The sequence below is a fragment of the Schistocerca serialis genome, chromosome 3 (assembly GCF_023864345.2).
Source record: "Schistocerca serialis cubense isolate TAMUIC-IGC-003099 chromosome 3, iqSchSeri2.2, whole genome shotgun sequence".
Classification (NCBI taxonomy): domain Eukaryota; kingdom Metazoa; phylum Arthropoda; class Insecta; order Orthoptera; family Acrididae; genus Schistocerca; species Schistocerca serialis.
In genome coordinates this window covers 407,887,959-407,906,523 of record NC_064640.1, presented here as the reverse complement: position 1 = coordinate 407,906,523, position 18,565 = coordinate 407,887,959, and the positions used below count along the sequence as shown (strand labels likewise).

Sequence of the window (18,565 nt, the reverse complement as noted above, 5' to 3'; positions counted from 1 at the left end):
GAGAGCCCTTCCTGGCACAGAGTAACAATATGGACATGATCAAATGCCAGTATTGACCGTCTAGGCATGGTTGAACTACAGACGACATGAGTCGTGTACCTCTTTCCTGGTGGAATGGCGGGAACTGATCGGCTGTCAGACCCCTACTGTCTAATAGTCACTGATCATGCATGGTTGTTTACATCTTTGGGTGGGTTTAGTGACATCTCTGAACAGTCAAAGGTACTGTTTCTGTGATACAATATCCACAGTCAACGTCTATCTTCAGGAGTTCTGGTAACCGGGGTGATGCAAAACTTTTTTTGATGTGTGTATTATCCCTGTTTTGGTTGGCATAAACCTCACTTGGCAGTAGCACACTCCTTCGACATGCCAATTCACTCACTATATAGTAATAGTAGACTGTACTTCAGTATGTGTTATAGTTACACTGACAGAAAACCCTATTTTGTGGGATTGTGAATGAGATGCCATATATTTATCATGCATTAATCTATTTGAGGCACTGAGAACAATAAAACACATCCTCATCAATTGTGAAACTGCCATTTATTCATGCTTCTGACATATGTCGATCTTATGATGGGTCAGGTTTATTCACACTGTATATATGAACATTTACGAAAATCTGTCTGACTGGTTTCTCTGGTATTCATTTAAATATGGACATGAAGGCAGTTTCATTTTGACCCTCATGGTTCTCAGTGTCTCATTTGTATTCTAGTCAAGTGACCGTGTTAGTAGACAGTACTACTTGAATTTAATAAATTCCACAAACGGCAGTTTGTGATTGGAGTTGCTTGTTTCCTATGCAAGAATCAACTTTCATGTGTAGTGTCAGTATGAACTCTGTTGAATCTGTTTTAAGTGCTAACAGAAAAGAAAATTAATAGGAAAAGTTAGCTGCAAGGGAACTAGGGCCTCCCAGACCAGACCTGTTGACTGTTAACATGATGAAACCAAATAAGTATGACTAAAAGCAAAAACTTAATAAAGAAGTGTATAATAAGCGTAAGTTGTTGTGTGGGTGCAACATAAGAATGTCTGATTCTCAGCACAGAAGTTAACTAATTAACTAATACATGTGATACAGATCTTGTCCCTTTGTCCAAAAAATATATATAAATGCATGTAAACTCCCACTTACACTAAATGTGAAATGGAGAGTAACGAAAGCTTAAACATTATTTTGTTCTCCCCTTAAACTGTACTTAATTATGTATAACACAACAAAATTCCACAAAAACAATTTTCCTTTTCTTAGAAAAGTTATGCATATTATTATTATTATTACTGGCAGTCACTGCAGTTGTATAAATATATTGATAAGCGTAACTGTTATACAGCAGATTCTCTTAATTTCTTACTCTCATATTTATATGAATCTAAAAATTTGTGAACAACCAGAATGTATACCCACTAGCCGCTACTGAGAAAAGGCAAGCCTAAGATGAGTAAGTTTCACAAAGTAATGGATCCAAAGATTAAACATGGCTAGCACAGACTAAGAGAAAGAGAAGAATTGTACCATAAGTATGAATAATTACTCAAATGAATGTGATAATGGAAGCTTAAATTCCATGGATATCTTTGTAAAAATTTTGAGTGTGTTTTTGTGCTCTGGTGGAGGATGGTGGGTTAGGGTCACTCAGAAGCTTTTCAAGGCAGTACAATCCCCATATTATCCAATACTTCATATGATAAGCTGAAGCCCACATCTGGTGGCTCTAGATGATGGGCCTTGACACACAGACCTAGTAGCGAAGGATTGTACTAGGTCACCAGCAGCTGCTATTCTCAACGCAATCCAGGTGTTACGTGACCTTGGGTAGTTAACATCCCCAGCTGGCAGTTGAATGAAGTTGGGCTCATGTGGCAGACAACACAGGCTGCCACGTATGAGGTGTCTTACTGGGAATCACTGATGCTGGCAGTGCACTCTAGTAGCTCGGTGACTGGGAAGGCCTCAGTTTGATCCTCAGCCCATCGAGCGGCAGACGGAACTCCTGGAAGATGGTCCTATCAAGATGACAGGGGCAGAGCTACTTCACTGTGGAAACTGACACTATGGCAGGCACCAAATCAGTGACTCACAATTCAGTGACCTGACTGGATGGATGGCCAATGTTTATACACACAAAATGAGTCTGTTGTGGTGTTGCTGCTGCAAGTGTCACATATTCTATGTGCTGAAGTGTCCCTGGTTTTGGTAAGTAGCCAGGCACTGGCTGAGAGGTATGTGGTGGTAAACAGCAGGTGCTGTGGTGCAATGTTGTGCCAGAATATTGCTGTAAGTTGGCCTCTATTCAATTCTGAGCCCTCTTGCATACGCCTGTGCCATTAAGAACATATGAGAAGTGTAACAAAAGTTGTTTTTCAAATATAGAATATCAGACCATATATTTTTGACAAAGTGATTATGAGAAATTGGAAAATACTCTAACAAGGCTAAATTAAAACAATATGACATTTTAAGCTGAATGGAGTACATATGCCTTGTTCACACTTTCAATGGTTTCTGTGAAAAAAGTCAGTGATAACATTATCTGATTCAATGCCCATGAACCATTGAAGTAGTTATTATGCATGAAAAGTCACAAACAGCACATCTGCATTATCCGATGTGACACCCATGACCTACTCGAACAATTTATAAGTGCTTCTTAATCAGCTTCTAAAGTGATTTTGTATAGGGGAAAATCTTTTAATCATTCAAGTAAATTTTTCTAGGGCCATTAGCATTACTGCGTGTTCAGATATACTAAACATATTGTGACTATTTTGGAGCCCAAAAATTTCTTCTGTAGTTATCAAATGAATCCTACAACCAGCAATTGTGTGAAAATGGAGTAATAGTGGGACTAATGTGACAGATAGTGACACTAATGTGATAGTGGCACTAACGAAGTAACAGTAGTGCTGAATTCGATACCATGTAGTTTGAATTCAAGAAGACATCCATTACAATTCTTTACTGATACCTATTGAATATAATATAAAAATATTGGATTATTTTCGTCATAGGACTGAAGGAGTCCCAATAAAATGAAATCAAGTACATCATTCTCAGTGAGGAGAAATCATAAAATGTGAATATAGCTTCAGATCTACATCTACATCTAAATCTACATCTACATCAATACTCTGCCTGGCAGAGGGTTCATCAAACCACCTTCACAATTTTCTATTATTCCAATCTTGTATAGCACACAGAAAGAACGAACACCTATATCTTTCCATACAAGCTCTTATTTCCCTAATTTTATCGTGGTGATCATTCCTCCCTATGTAGGTCAGTGTCAACAAAATATTTTCACATTTGAAGTAGAAAGTTGGTGATTTGAATTTTGTGAGAAAATTCCATTGCAATGAAAACGCCTTTCTTTTAATGATGTCCAGCCCAAATCCTGTATCATTTCAGTGCCACTTTCTCCCATATTTCGCAATAATACAAAATGTGCTGCCCTTCTTTGTACTCTTTCAATGTACTCTGTCAGTCCTATCTGCTAAGGATCCCACACCATGCAGCAGTATTCTAAAAGAGAATGGACAAGCATAGTGTAGGCAGTCTTCTTAGTAGATCTGTTGCATCTACTACGTGTTCTGCCAGGAAAGGGCAGTTTTTGGTTATCATTCTCCACAACATTTTCTACGTGTTCCTTCCAATTGAAGTTGTTTGTAATTGTAATTCCTAGTTATTTACTTGAATTTACAGCCTTTAGATTTGACTGATTTATCGTGTAACTGAAGTGTAATGAATTCCTCAGCACTCATGTGGATGACCTCGCACTTTTCATTATTTAGGATCAACTGCTAATTTTCGCGCTATTCAGATATATTTTCTAAATCTTTTTTCAATTTGATTTGCTCTTCTCATTACTTTATTAGTTGATAAATTACAGAATCATCTGCAAACAACCTAAGACAGCTGCTCAGATTGTCTCCCAGTTCATTTACATAGATGAGGAACAGCAAAAGGCCTATAACACTATCTTGGTGAACACCAAAAATCACTTCTGTTTTACTCAATGACTTTCCATCAATTACTACAAACTGTGACCTCTCTGATAGGAAGTCACAAATCCAGACACATAACTGAGATGATATTCCATAACCATGCAATTTCACGAAAAGCTGCTTCTGTGGTACAGTGTCAAAAGCCTTCCAGAAATCCAGAAGTATGGAAACGATCTGAAATCACTTGTCAATAGCACTCAACACTTCATGTGAATAAAGGGCTAGTTGTGTTTCACAAGAATGATGTTTTCCAAATCCATGTTGACTGAGTGTCAATAGACTGTTTTCTTCAATGTAATTCATAATGTTTGAACACGATATATGTTCCAGAAACCTGCTGCATATTGACGTTAATGATATGGGCTTGTAATTAAGTGGACTACTCTTACTACCTTCCTTAAATATTGGTGTGGCCTGTGTAACTTCCAGTCTTTGACACAGATCTTTCCTCGAGTGAATGATTGTATATGGTTGTTCAATATGGAGCTAATGCATCAGTGTACATCGAAAGGAACCTACTTCGTATGCAGTCTGGACCATAAGACTTGCTTTTATTAATTGATTTAAGTTGCTACACTACTCTGAGGATATTTACTTCAACATTACTCATGTTGGCAGCTGTTCTTCATTCGAATTCTGGAATATTTACTTCATCTTCTTTTGTGAAGGCATTTCAGAAAGCTGTGATTCATAACTCTGCTTTGGCAGCACTGTCTTTGATAGTATCTCCATTGCTATCATGCAGAGAAGGCATTGATTGTTTCTTGCCGCTAACATACCTCATATACCAGCAGAATCTCTTTGGATTATCTGCTGGGTTTCGAGACAAAGTTTTGTTTTGGAAACTGTTATAAGCATCTCGCATTGAAGTCTGCACTAAATTTCGAGCTTTTGTAAAAAATCACCAATCTTGGGGATTTTGCATCTAGTTTTTTTTTTCCATTGTTTCTGCAACAGTGTTCTGACCCATTTTGTGTACCAGGGAGGATCAGCTCCGTCATTTGTTAATTTATTTGGTATAAATCTCTCAATTGCTGCCGGTACTGTTTCTTTGAATTCAAGCCATATCTGGTCTGCACTTATATTATTAATTTGGAAGGAGTGATGATTGTCTCTCAGGAAGGCATCAAATAAATTTTTATCATCTTTTTTGAATAGGTATATTTTTTGTTTAGTTTTGGAGGATTTGGGGATTACAATATTCAGTCTCACTGTGACAACCCTATGTTCACTAATCCTTGTTATCCATTTTGATGCTCATTATTAACTCAGGATTATTTGTTGCTAAGAGGTCAAGTGGGTTTTCACAACCATTTTCTATTTGCATGGGCTCATGAACTAACTGCTGGAAATAATTTTCAGAGAATGCATTTAGCAAAATTTTGGATGATGTTTTATGCGTACCTCCAGAATGAAACGTGTATTTCTGCTAACATATCGAGGGTAAATTAAAGTCACCACCAACTATAATTGTATGAGTCGGCTACATGTTTGAAAACAAACTCAAGTTTACTTTGAACCTTTCAGCAACTGTATCATCTGAATTGGGAGGTCAGTAAAAGGATCCAATTATTATTTTATTCCGGTTGCCAACATTGACTTCTTCCCATACTAACTCAATGGAACTATCTACTTCAGTTTCGCAACAAGGTAAACTACTTCTAACAGCAACATACATGCCACTACCTACATCTACATCTACATCTACATTTAAACCGCTCAAGCCACCCAACGGTGTGTGGTGGAGGGCACTTTATGTGCCACTGCATTACCTCCCTTTCCTGTTCCAGTCGCATATGGTTCACGGGAAGAACAACTGCCGGAAAGCCTCCACATGTGCTCAAATCTCTCTAATTTTACATTCATTATCTCCTTGAGAGGTATAAGAAGGGGGAAGCAATATATTCAATACCTCATACAGAAATGCACCTTCTTGAAACCTGGACAGCAAGCTACACCATGATGCAGAGTGCCTCTCTTGCAGAGTCTGCCACTTGGGTTTGCTAAACATCTCCGTAATGCTATCACACTTACCAAATAACCCTGTGACGAAATGCACCACTCTTCTTTGGATCTTCTCTATCTCTTCTGTCAACCCGACCTGGTATGGATCCCACACTGATTAGCAATACTCAAGTATAAATCAGACGAGTGCTTTGTAAGTCACCTCCTTTGTTGATGGACTACACTTTCTAAGGACTCTCCCAATGAATCTCAACCTGGCACCTGCCTTACCAACAATTAATTTTATATGATCATTCCACTTCAAATCGTTCCTTACGCGTACTGCCAGATATTTCACAGAAGTAACTGCTCTACCAGTGTTTGTTCTGCTATCATATAATCATACAATAAAGGATCCTTCTTTCTATGTATTCGCAATACATTACATTTGTCTATGTTAAGGGTCAGTTGCCACTCCCTGCACCAAGTGCCTATCCGCTGCACATCTTCCTGCATTTTGCTGCAATTTTCTAATGCTGCAACTTCTTTGTATACTTCAGCATCATCCACGAAAAGCCACATGGAACTTACAACACTATCTACTAGGTCATTTATATATATTGTGAAAAGCAATGGTTCTACAACTCTCCCCTGTGGCATGCCACAGGTCACTTTAACATCTGTAGACGTCTCTCCATTGAGAACAACATGCTGTATTCTGTTTGCTAAAAACTCTTCAATCCAGCCACACAGCTGGTCTGATATTCTGTAGGCTCTTACTTTGTTTATCAGGTGACAGTGCAGAACTGTATCGAACGCCTTCTGGAAGTCAAGCCTACTGTCTTTAGCCTATCCTTTCGGAACACCATTAGGTTCTTCACAAAAATTCCAGCTGAGCTTATCTCTGTCTTTAGCCAGCTTTCAGTGCATGGTTGCAGAACTGTCTGAGCCTCTGATTCAGACCCTCCACTCGGCTTTGTTCCAGAGGTCCGCAGACAGTCCTGTCGACTATGCTGCAAATGGTCATCTCTGCTTTCATCTTGCAAGCAAGATTGGCAGCCTTTACCACTTCTGTTAGCTGCTCGAAACCAGAGAGAATCTCTTCTGATCCAAAGTGACACACGTCATTGGTGCCAACATGAGTAACCACCTGCAGTTGGCATCTGGAAGGAACTGTTCCACATCAGGAATAACTTCACCCGGTATGCACATGGAGTGCACATTGGTTTTCTTTCCCTTCTTGGCAGCCATGTCCCTAAGGGCCCCCATAATGTACATAACATTGAAGCTCACAACTATCAATAATCCCACCCTCTGTGATTGTCCAGATTTTGCAGGCTGAGAGGTTTCCTCTGAAATAGGACAGGCAACAGCATCTGGCTCAGTGACAGTGTCAGCCACAGACAGCACTTTGAACCTGTTCGTCAGACAAACCGGGGAGGACTTACATGCTGCTGCCAGGGAACTCTTTCACCACCTGCTATGCACTGGTTGATCTCCCACTCGACCAAAGGTGAGGGTTCAACCTCAGTGCGAGCAGTAACTGGGCTGGCCACTGGTGAGGGCCGATCGGATGACTCAGACATGCTGGACATCTGTTGGATCCCCACAGCTGGCCCATATCAGTGGTGCCCATCCACTGCAGCCTCAAGTTGTGCAGCCAAAGCCATCACATCCTGAAGCTGAGAGAAAAATGTCACCAACTCGGCTCGCATCTGCACACAATAATCGCAATCCCTGTCCATACTAAAGACCATGGAAAACTAAACTATGCAGATAAATGGACTATCATCACGTGCTGCACAATTCTACTGTAGACCCTGATGAAAATGCAGGAACTGTGTCTAATAAATTAGATTAATATGCAGAGAGTCAAAAACCTAATTACCAAAGCACTCAAGTGAAACTAAATAATTTGCCCCGATTAGGAACTTGTAATATGTCACAAAATTGCTTTACTTTCCAACATAGATGAAAACATTGTTAAAAATAAATAAAATTTGTTAACAACTCAAGTTTAGAGTAATGTGGGAAGACCAGCAGTAGAAGGCACAAGAAAGAATATTATACTTTTTTTGCTAGTAGACCAAGGCAAAGATCTTGATTTTATATTATTCAGTCTTGACATATTTGCAACAGTCTTCTTCAACCTGCAGTCTTGCTGAATATTCCACCATCCTGCCTCCACACATTCTGAAGGTCAAAATTGGGTATGACATTCTTGCATTTGTGTGTCAAATCTCTGCCTTTGCAATTTTTTTCCTCTGGCTATATATCTCAACCTTCTTTTAACATCAGATTAATTTTACAGTTATTAGCCAAGGCTTTGTATTGCTGATACTGATTGTCCAACCCACTTGTTCCTGAAACTATCCACTGCACTTGCTTCCATACATACACTTACAACCTGCATTAGCAGGTTTCTGTGTCTTCCATTTCATTTGCTGCTACACCAAATATACACAAGTTATTTTGCCTTGATACTTTTCTAGTTTGTCAGTCACAACAGACAGATTCTTTCCAAATTGAGCTTAATTTTTTCCATACCTATACACAGACCTTTTTAGAGTACTAAATTCTTCAGTAGGGCTTGTTCTGTATCAGACTTCTGCCATTACTGTGACTATTGTAGTGCACACAATCAGGTTGACGGTGTGTTTCTTGTGGAGCATGGCACTTATTTTAGAACACATCAGTTCTGGTATACGTGGAACTGAGACCTAAGCTTCTACCACTGGCCAGTCTGTCCCATGGTTCATCACTTTTTGCAGTGAAGTATTTGTAGCTCTCAGGGAGTATAGAGTTATTACAAAGAACACAATTGTTGACACAAGCTCCACTTGTACTAAACAACAACAGTCATGGGAACACCTTTAATTTTGACAAAAATTTGTGATTTTCAGATCCATTGTCAGACTATGTCCAACATTACAATTTTCTGCTATGGCTCTTAGGTTGGACAATGTCTGACACATTTCCATTATTTTGCTTACCATCTGTCCCATATTTGTAATTCGCTAGGCACATAAAAGCATTTAGTACAAAGGTGTGGCAACTCAAAGCATATTGTATTCACTTGCTTCTAGTAGGGCAATGGCCAGTAAAAAATGTTTAAGTGATTATATTGCCAGGTGGCTCCTCGAAAACATTGAGGACGAAGGAGAATTTACTGTTGAAACTGATCAGGAACAAACTTCCACCGTGTGCAATGGTATATGTTCTAGTGAATTAGAATCTGTTTATGGAATTGAAAGTGATGAAGAGATACAACCTGTAGCAAATAGTTGGAAGGTTCATCATGATGGTGATGATGATCTCATGAAGTTTTCTTTTTCTGTCACACCCAAGGTCTCACCATTTCTCATGGCATTCAATCAAAACCTGAAATTGAATATTTCCAACTCTTCTACACTGACAATCTGATTAGTGAAATTGTGAATGCTACAAAAAGATACAGAAAGTCACTCCACTTACAAAAACTCAATATGGCACTCTTGGAGGGATGTGTCATCAAAGAATGTGAAAGCTTTTCTTGGTGTAGTATTAGACATGGTCTTAAATTTGAAGGCAGAAACATTAGTGAGGACATTAACAGTAAATGCAAAGAACTTTATGTACCAAAAAGAAATTTGGCTGTTGATGAGGGCACAGTAGGATTCAAAGGAATAGTTCAATTGATGTGCTACAATCCAAAGATGCCTACAAAGTGGGGTTTGTGAATTTTCTGTCTGTTTGATTCTGGAAATGGTTATGTTCTTTTTCACATTCCATATTTTGGAAAGAAAACTACAGAAAGTGTAATTGATTCTGATTTACCTTTTGCAAACTGAATAGTGGTTCATTTGGCACAGGGATTGCTAACTTGAGCAAGTGGTTCAGGCTATCACAACTTTACTGGTATGTTCTACACAAATCCTCAACTTGATCAGTAATTGCACAAAATGAAATTTGATCTAACATCTACAGTTATGCATTCTAGGAAGAACTTTCCATGCAATTTGAATCATCTGTTTTTGTTTCCCTGACAAGAGGTTAGTGACAATTTTGAGTACATTCTTTGGTCCTCAAACCCAGTTGATCACATGCTACAGACAAAAAGAGCCTGTGCAGTTCCTGAATGTCACCATTATTTTGGAATACATGAAGTTTATGGGAGGAGTGGACAGGGCTGATTTGTGTGGTTGGTATGGTTTTACAAAATGATCAAACAAGTGGTAGAGAAAATGCTTCTAGCTGATTGAAGTTGCTGTAGTGAAGAATTATATTCCTTACTCAATAGACAAACATGAGTGTGGAGAACAGCAGCAGACCAATCTTCCCTACCAAAGAACTCTAATCAGACAGCTAGTCAACAAAGTGAGAAATACAGATGCAAAGAAGAGACAAAAACCATCACTGTCTGGCATGGGGAGACTAAATGGGGAGATGCATTTCATAATGCATAATGAGACAATTAAACAAGGATTGCATGATTTGCAGCCAGCACAAGAAGAAAAAAGAGAACCAATTTTTTTCTGTGAAACATGCAAGAGGAATGTGGGTTTCTCCTGGGAGAATATTTTAAGAAGTTCCCTACAGAAAAACTTATAAACAGCCATAAACAAAAACACCATATTTAGTTTGAGAAACTAGTATAAAAGAAAATACAGTTGTCAATTGGCATCATATTGCATTTTATGTTCTTAAAATAGTAGCATAATGACCTGTAATCATGTAGATCCTTGTCTTCATAAAAATTGGGGAGTATGCAGTGAGTAGGAAAATTGGATTGGAAAGGGTTAACACACATTACACATGTTGTACTGGGTCTTTATCTCAGTCTTTCTCCATTGCTTGGAAAGTAACAAAGAAATTTCTTTGTCCATCTTTCATCTTTTTGTATGAGGACAGGTTCTGCTCACCTCAATTTAATTTTCAGGTATAATTATGTCTTTGTCTCCAGTCTGCTCTCTGATCTAGACTGAGGTGACAAAAGTCATGAGATAGTTATATGCTCATACACAGATGGCGATAGTATCATGTACACAAGGTATAAAAGGTCAGAGTACTGGTGGAGCTGTGAGTTGTACTCAGGTAATTCATATGAAAACGTTCCCGATGTGATTATGGCAGCACAGCAGAAATTAACAGACTTTGAACATGGAATGGTAGTTGGAGCTGTGTTTACATGAAACAGATTTGGTCCTCTGGTGCAACTGAACCAGCTGAGACCATTTTCATTTACAATGAATGTATCCATTTGGACAGTGTGGTGAAATTTGACATTAATGGGCTATGGCAGCAGACAATCAATGCGGGTGCCTTTGCTAACAGCACAGCATTGCCTGTTTATGAATGACATTGTGCCGGGCCACAATGGTTCACAATTGGTTTGAATAACATAGTGGACAGTTTGAATGAATGACCAACCATCATGAATCCCATCAAACATTTATAAGGACATAAATGAGAGTTCAGTTCATGCACAAAATCCTTCACCAGCAACACTTTTGAAGGGGACTTCCAACAACTTGTTGAGTCCATGCCATGCTGCGTTTCTGCACTATGCCATGCAAAAAGAGGTCTGACACAATATTAGGAGGTATCCTATGTCACCTCAGTTTAGTAATTTGTTTTGCTGTCTCTCCAAAATGGATCTCTCTGCTGCTCATTGATGTACTACCAAGTTTTGAATGAGTTTTACATAAAAAATCCATGTCTCAATGTTGTAATTTAAAATTTGTAGCTTAGTTTATAAAACTGTATTTAGTTTATCGTAAGAACTCCAGGCTTCTCGTATGTTTACATATTTTCCTAATCACCCAGTTGTTGCTATCAGCTCCCATGAATATCAAAACTTGTCAACTGGCTCCATGGCTTTATTGTTAATTTGCACAAATTGTCATAAATAAAAATTGATAACTACATCAGAAGCTTAATTTTGAAAAATCTTTTTAGTTTACTAAAATCACTACTGACAATTTTTACTCTTTTCTTCATTTCTTTTGCAATCCAACCAGACATTATCTTCAACTTACCTAAATACAAAAATGTGCCAACTGATTCTGTGATAAAATTGTTAATTTATACAATTTCCTTTTCAATGTATTGATGGTACTTTACCTTAGTGTTATTATCATGCTTACTTTCACCCCTTCTCTGTTAATACATGCTGTTTTGTACATAGGGCAGCAATAGCTAAAAAAAAGTACATTGTTAATATCTGAGAACCTTCAATCCATTTTTACTAACAAAAGTTGTTATGGATTGATGGTATTCACAGTAAAAGAGGTCTCTTCAAGCCTCTTTAGTTGTTATGTAGTCTTTTATTGGGAACACAAGTGGTTTCACATCATTGCAGGTGCATACTTAGGTGATGCAATTGGGAAGCTGCGATGCCCCTTAGTTCAGTTGCAAATAAAAAATGTTGAGCCATTGTAAGCTGTTGTCAATAGTAAAACATTCATTAAACACCAGTAGGTAAATGTCAAACTGAACACTTGGGTGATAAGTCCATAAGTAAATGTGAAAAAGGCGACTGTTTATTATGCCATTGCTATGGACTGGTAATTTATTTATTTATTTTTTTATTTATTTATTGAGTCCTTTGATAATATGTAGTACAGTGTACATGATGATATTGGACTAATTACTAAGTTCAAAAGATACATATTTAAATAATCATTTTTCGACATGCTACCAGTTTCAATAGTTGTAGTTCTTACAATGATACAATGTTACAAATTACAGTAGCTTTAGTTCTTAACAGTTATTCTGGTCCAAGTATTCCTTTACTGAGTAGAAACAGTGGTACTGTAGATATTCTCTGACAGATCTTTCAAAAGCACTAATATTTTGTAAGCATTTTATACTATTTGATAGTCTATTATAGAGTTTAATACCCAGATAGCATGTACCTTTCTGATACAAACTGGTACTGGCTGAGGGTACATGCAAGTTATATTTCATTCGAGTATTATAATCATGTATATCTTTGTTTTTTAAAAGTATTATCATCATTTCCAATCATATACTTTTTTATGTACATTAGTGTGTCAACAATAAACATAGATGGTAGAGGTAGTATATTCAGTGCTTTAAATATTGGTTTGCAGGACTGTCGAGCACCTTGGTGGTGTTGTACTTGAAGCTCATATTAGCAAACATCCTGAATCACTTGATTCATGGTATCAAACTCAGGATGAATGTTTGCCAATATGAGCTTCTAGGAAGACACCACCAATTACCAGTCTATAGCATTGGCATAACAATCGGTCACTATTTTCACATTTTCTTATGGTCTTATCACTCCATGGGTTCAGTCTGACATTCACCTACTGGTGCTCAGTGCGAATTTTGCAGTTGACAACAACCCATAATGTATCAACATTTTCAATTTGCAACTGATCTATGGAACATAGCTTCCCAATTCTTTGAGGGCTGATCATTGTATCACCTGAAGATGCCCCAGTAATGGTGTGAAACCAGCAGTTTTCCCAATAAAAGACTACATAACAGCTAAAGTGGCTTGAAGAGTTTTTATCCACTGTGAATTCCATCAATTCATAAGAACATTTTTAGTAAAAAATGGTTTGAAGATGCTTAAATATTAACGATGGACTTCACTGTTAAATTCTTCAGTCTATGCTTGAGGTTTGTCTGCACTATGTACAAACAGCAAACATAAGCAAAATGAAAGTGCTTCAGATATGTTTTATTAGTGATACACCTGTTTCATTTTCACAATTAAAGAATTTGAAAACTTTGTGGGCTACCAAGAACTGTTTTAGTTACATGAAGTTTCATTGTCTAACTCCTCTTCAAATTTTAAATTTCCTACCATGCATATGAAGTCATAACAGTTATAACATGTATAAATAAACTCTCATCCATTTATTCCTTTGTTAACACATTATCTCATGAATGTTTAAGCAGTCCATGTTTCATCCTGTTGCAGATTTCATGGCAAAAGAATGGGCATCCAATTACACCAAGCACAGTACCAAGTGCAGTGCTTTCAAAGAACAAGCAGTTTCTGCTAATTAATAATGCTAAACCTCATGATGGAGGAACATACACATGCATTGCAACTAACAAAGTTGGTCAAAATGAGAGAAGTTTTGAGGTGACTGTTATGGGTAAGCATTTAATAACTTAAATCTGTCATGAGATTTCTGGACAGTTGACAAGGCTGTAATTAAGTATTCCAGAGTATAAAGCAAAATATGTAAATTATATGTGGAATATATTTTCTTTTAAAAATATATTAAAGAGATAATATTGTTTATTTTATATTGTGCATGTTCAGAACTTCACTAAAAGTGAAGTGGAAATTATAAATAGAACTCTAAAAACCTCAGAAAAACTGAATGAAAAGAATCCTTATAGAAATCCTCATCAAACTGATAGAATCCTCTCAGGATTCTAGCTTCATTTCATGGTTTTATATCCAGAAGCTTGCAGCTGAGCACTCCTCAGCCTTTTTGAAGTGGCGACTGTTGTCTGGATGTTGCTTCCATCCTTATATAACACTGCTACCTGTAACATCACTGGTACCTAGTTCAATACAATATAAGGTAATGTTTTCATCACAAGACCAACATCCCCACTCCAGCTTTGCGATGGCTGGATCTCAAGCCATGCTTAACTGCAGACAGCCATGTTTAACAAGTCCATTGTCAGAAATTTTTGTGTTGATCTCTTCTTTTATGATGCTGTCCTAGCAACTATTTGTCCATTTAATAATATATGTTTTACCAAATGCAATTTGGTGTCTGTTTTTAAGAGCATATTTGGGTACCGCTGATTTCTCTGCATACAATAGGCAGAAACATGTATTATATTCCACATGACACTTTTCATTCTGAGGGCTACATCATCTTTGATGGGCCACACAAGTAGTCCGATTTTTCCTGGAAACATGTAGACTGAATCTAGATTATGCCTATTTAGTAGCTGGGAAATCTTTCCTGCTGCTGAGCTATGGAATGGTAAAAATGCAAGCTTCTTTTTGTCCACATCTCAGGGACATGGTCTTTGGTGAAATAGCTGGTGAAATCTGTTTATTGTTGCAGCCATTTCCTTAACTTCTGCAAGTTACTGAGTTTTTTTGACCAGTTTCCAACATCTGAAACAGCTTCCGTTCAATGTAGTAAGGTCCTCAGAATAGAAAGTTTCTGTGCTGCATGGTGGTAGCTGGTAGTGTGCAGATATCAGTCCATATGGGTGGGTCTTTGTTGAACTGTAGTTGAGACACTGATCTGCTTTCCAGCAGATAATGATGTCAAGGAATAGCAAGACACTGTCTGTCTCTTCCTCCATTACAAACTTAATGTGGTCATGGATATTGTTGACATGGTCCAAGAACTCTTTGAGCTCTGCATGTCCATCACGCCAAACAAAAAATGTCATCAACATAACAATAAAATAAATTAGTCTTTGAAGGAGCCTTGTCCAGGTCAGTGTCCTCAAAGTATTCCATAAACGGGTTGACTATAACTCAGGCTGATGGACTTATTGAGATACTTTCTGTATGGTTAAAATATTCTGAAACATAAAAAAAAACTATGATGACAACAGAATGTTCTTAAATAAATCCACAAGTTTAGTCAAACAACTGGGAGAGCAGATCCATATAGTCTTTGATGGGAGCATGCATGAATAATGAGATTACTGGCCATCATATCTTCTTCAGGGTGCAGGCATATAATTCACTGGTGAAGTCAGTCATATTCTTTATTCCGCATCAAAAATGTATAGTAAGGAGGCTTGCCAGAGGTTTTGTGAGTTTGTAAGTTGGCAACCTAGTGGCAATCACAAAGCAAAATAGAGCTGTGTCCTTGTGAATTTTTGGAAGGCCGTAAAACATATCTGGTCATGGTGTCTGAGCATGGAGACTTTTAATGACAGTAACTTCAGTGAAGACTGTTTGTAATGCCCCAATGTGTTCCTCATTCAATGTGTTCCTCATTATTGGGTCCCGTGATAATTTTTGGTTATCTCCTCCACCATAATTGAATCTTTGCATCATACTAGGCTTGTTCCACTGTGATGGCTTCATTGCCCTCATCAGTTGTCAGGACTGCAGTGAGAGCTGTCTCACAGAGCTCATGAAGGCCATTATGCTCAGTGATTTTTTACATTCAGCATTGTCAGATGCGTTTCAGAAGAATGCAGCTCATTTCTTGAGGAACTGCTTCTGCAGTTTCACTGGGAATCTTGCGAACTGCTTGTTCCGCACCACATATTATGTAAGTGAAGAGAATACCCTGTGGCAAGTCCCTTCTTAACTGCTGACATGGCACTCATTTTGGTGTTTCTGGCTGTTTTGTTGACAACAGTGCATTTTTTTGTTTTACATTCTGCCTCATGTGATGTGAAAGCCAGCTGAATTTCTTTGTCTTTTTGTATGGTGGAGAATGTTTTAACCAGATGTAAAGTGCCACAATGGGAAGCCCATTAGCTCCTATTATAGCCAATCTATTTATGGGTACTTTGAGGACATTTTCCTGACACAGCTCTTTCAAAGACTAGTTGCTTTTATCATTATGTCAATGACACATTCATTGTATGGTCTCATGGACATGAAAAGTTGGAATAGTTCTCGGACCACATCAACAATATCAATAACCATATCAAGTTCACAGAGGAGGTAGAGATGGTCAGTGTCTTGTCATTCATTGATACTTGTCCACCTAAAAGCAAATCAGTGTCTCAGTCACAGTGTTTACTGAAAATGTACCCACACAGTCCACTATCTGCACACTACCAGCTACTGCTACCCAGTAGAGAAATGTTCTACTCTGCAAATCTTGGTACCTGTCGAAAGAAGTGAGACACTTACAGAATGTTTACAAAGGAAACAGCTACAAAACCCAACAAAATCTGCAAGTTATTTTACCAATGACTTGTAACCAGAACAGCTCAAGTAGGACATGAAGAAGACTGCATTTTTTGCCATTCTGAAGCTAAGTACTAGAACATATTCCCTATCTTCTAAAGAAGCATATAGCCAATGCAATCATAAGGCCTCCAAGAAAAATTTGACAGCTCATGAGGCCTATGAAAGGTGATGTAGGCCTCAGAATGCCAAGAATATATAGAAAACCATGTGGGTGTTGACAGTTTTATGTTGGACAGATTGTGTGCACTATGGAACAGTCACATATACAACATGCACCTATGGTATCGGGAAAAGTCAGCAGTAGCAGAGCATGGCCTGGAAAACAGACACTTAGTTGCATTTCACAAAATATCTATTTTTAAACAGACAAACAGTTTCCATGACAGCATCATAAAAGAATTGACTGAGATAAAATTTTCTGAAAAAACCCCAATTAAAGACAGCTGTCTACAGTTAAGCCCAGCTTGGGGCCTGGCCTTCTGAATGTTGATGTGAACACACCACTCTTGCGACCAAAACATTAATTTATCTGGCACTGGACTCAGCACCAGCAAAGTCACAGCTGATATCACCACTGTAGAAGGATGACAGCAGCAACCACATGACAGTGGCCACTGGACAATGGCTGAGGAGTTCTCAGTCAAAAGCTTGTGTACTTTAAACTGCTTAACATAGCTGGAAACCTTAGAGAATTTTTTCAGTATATATCACCACCAAACCATACATACCTACTGAAATTATTCTAGGGTTTTGTCCATAAATACATTCATTAGACACTGATGGTGCCATGAAAACAAGTCCCATATGAGCATGAGATGACCTGTTCTTTGAGACAGCATACTTTCGTGGACTGGAATCTGTAAATCAGTTTTTCAGCCAAGGCTGAGATTATAATCATACTGGAGCTTATTTTTGCATTATCTCTCATACATTTTGTGCCAAACTCTCACAAACCAGAAACTGGTTTGGTGAGTTCCACTTCAACATGCACACTCCAAAACAATCCAAGTTGCTGCAGATAGTGGTCAGGTGAGCATGAGGTATGCTTGCTTGTGTGAATGAATGTGTGTATGTTTCCTTTTGTGAAGAGGGCTTTGACTGAAAGCTAAATGTGTAGCAATTGTTTTTGTTGTGCCTGTCTGCAGCTCAATGTGTGTTCTTTTTCAGTGAGTAGCAGTCTATCCTTTCCCTTATATTGTTGATATTCCAACCTGGAATTTTCTTGTTGTGTTGACTTGAATATTAGGATTAGAGTACTGGTTTATTTTGCTTATGTTTACTCCATGTTGTCTTATCATACAATCTTCTGGGGGAATATAGCCAAAGTAATAAGCATATTTTTTACCGGATGTCAGATTACAAATACTAATTTAACCATGAAGATTTTCATGATGGATTTAAAACAATATGGAAAGGATAGATTGGTACTAACCACATAGAGGAGCTGTTGAGTTGCTGACAGACATAATGAGAAAGAATGCTAGAAGTATTTCAGCTTTTGGAAAAAAAAAAAAATTCTGCTTCAGAGCTGGAACACACACACAGATTCATAGAAACACAACTGACATGCACACACACATAGACACACAGTTTTTCAACCAAGGCTGTGATTATAACCATACAGGAGCTTTATTATCTCCCATATATTTTCTGCCGATCTCTCGCAAACCAAAAACTCGTTTACACATCAGGTCTGTTTCTCAGTGAGTAACAGTTTTGCTG

The 18,565-nt window shown here is 37.9% G+C and overlaps 1 protein-coding gene across 1 annotated transcript in view; it reads left to right on the top strand.

Annotated features, from left to right (window-relative positions):
• The window catches only part of LOC126470270 (hemicentin-1-like), an 808,493-nt gene that overhangs the window by 470,340 nt on the left and 319,588 nt on the right, over positions 1-18,565 (top strand). The window contains exon 32 of the mRNA XM_050098010.1: positions 13,898-14,078. Coding sequence (XP_049953967.1) covers positions 13,898-14,078 — 181 coding nt within the window. The remainder of the gene's footprint in view (positions 1-13,897; positions 14,079-18,565) is intronic.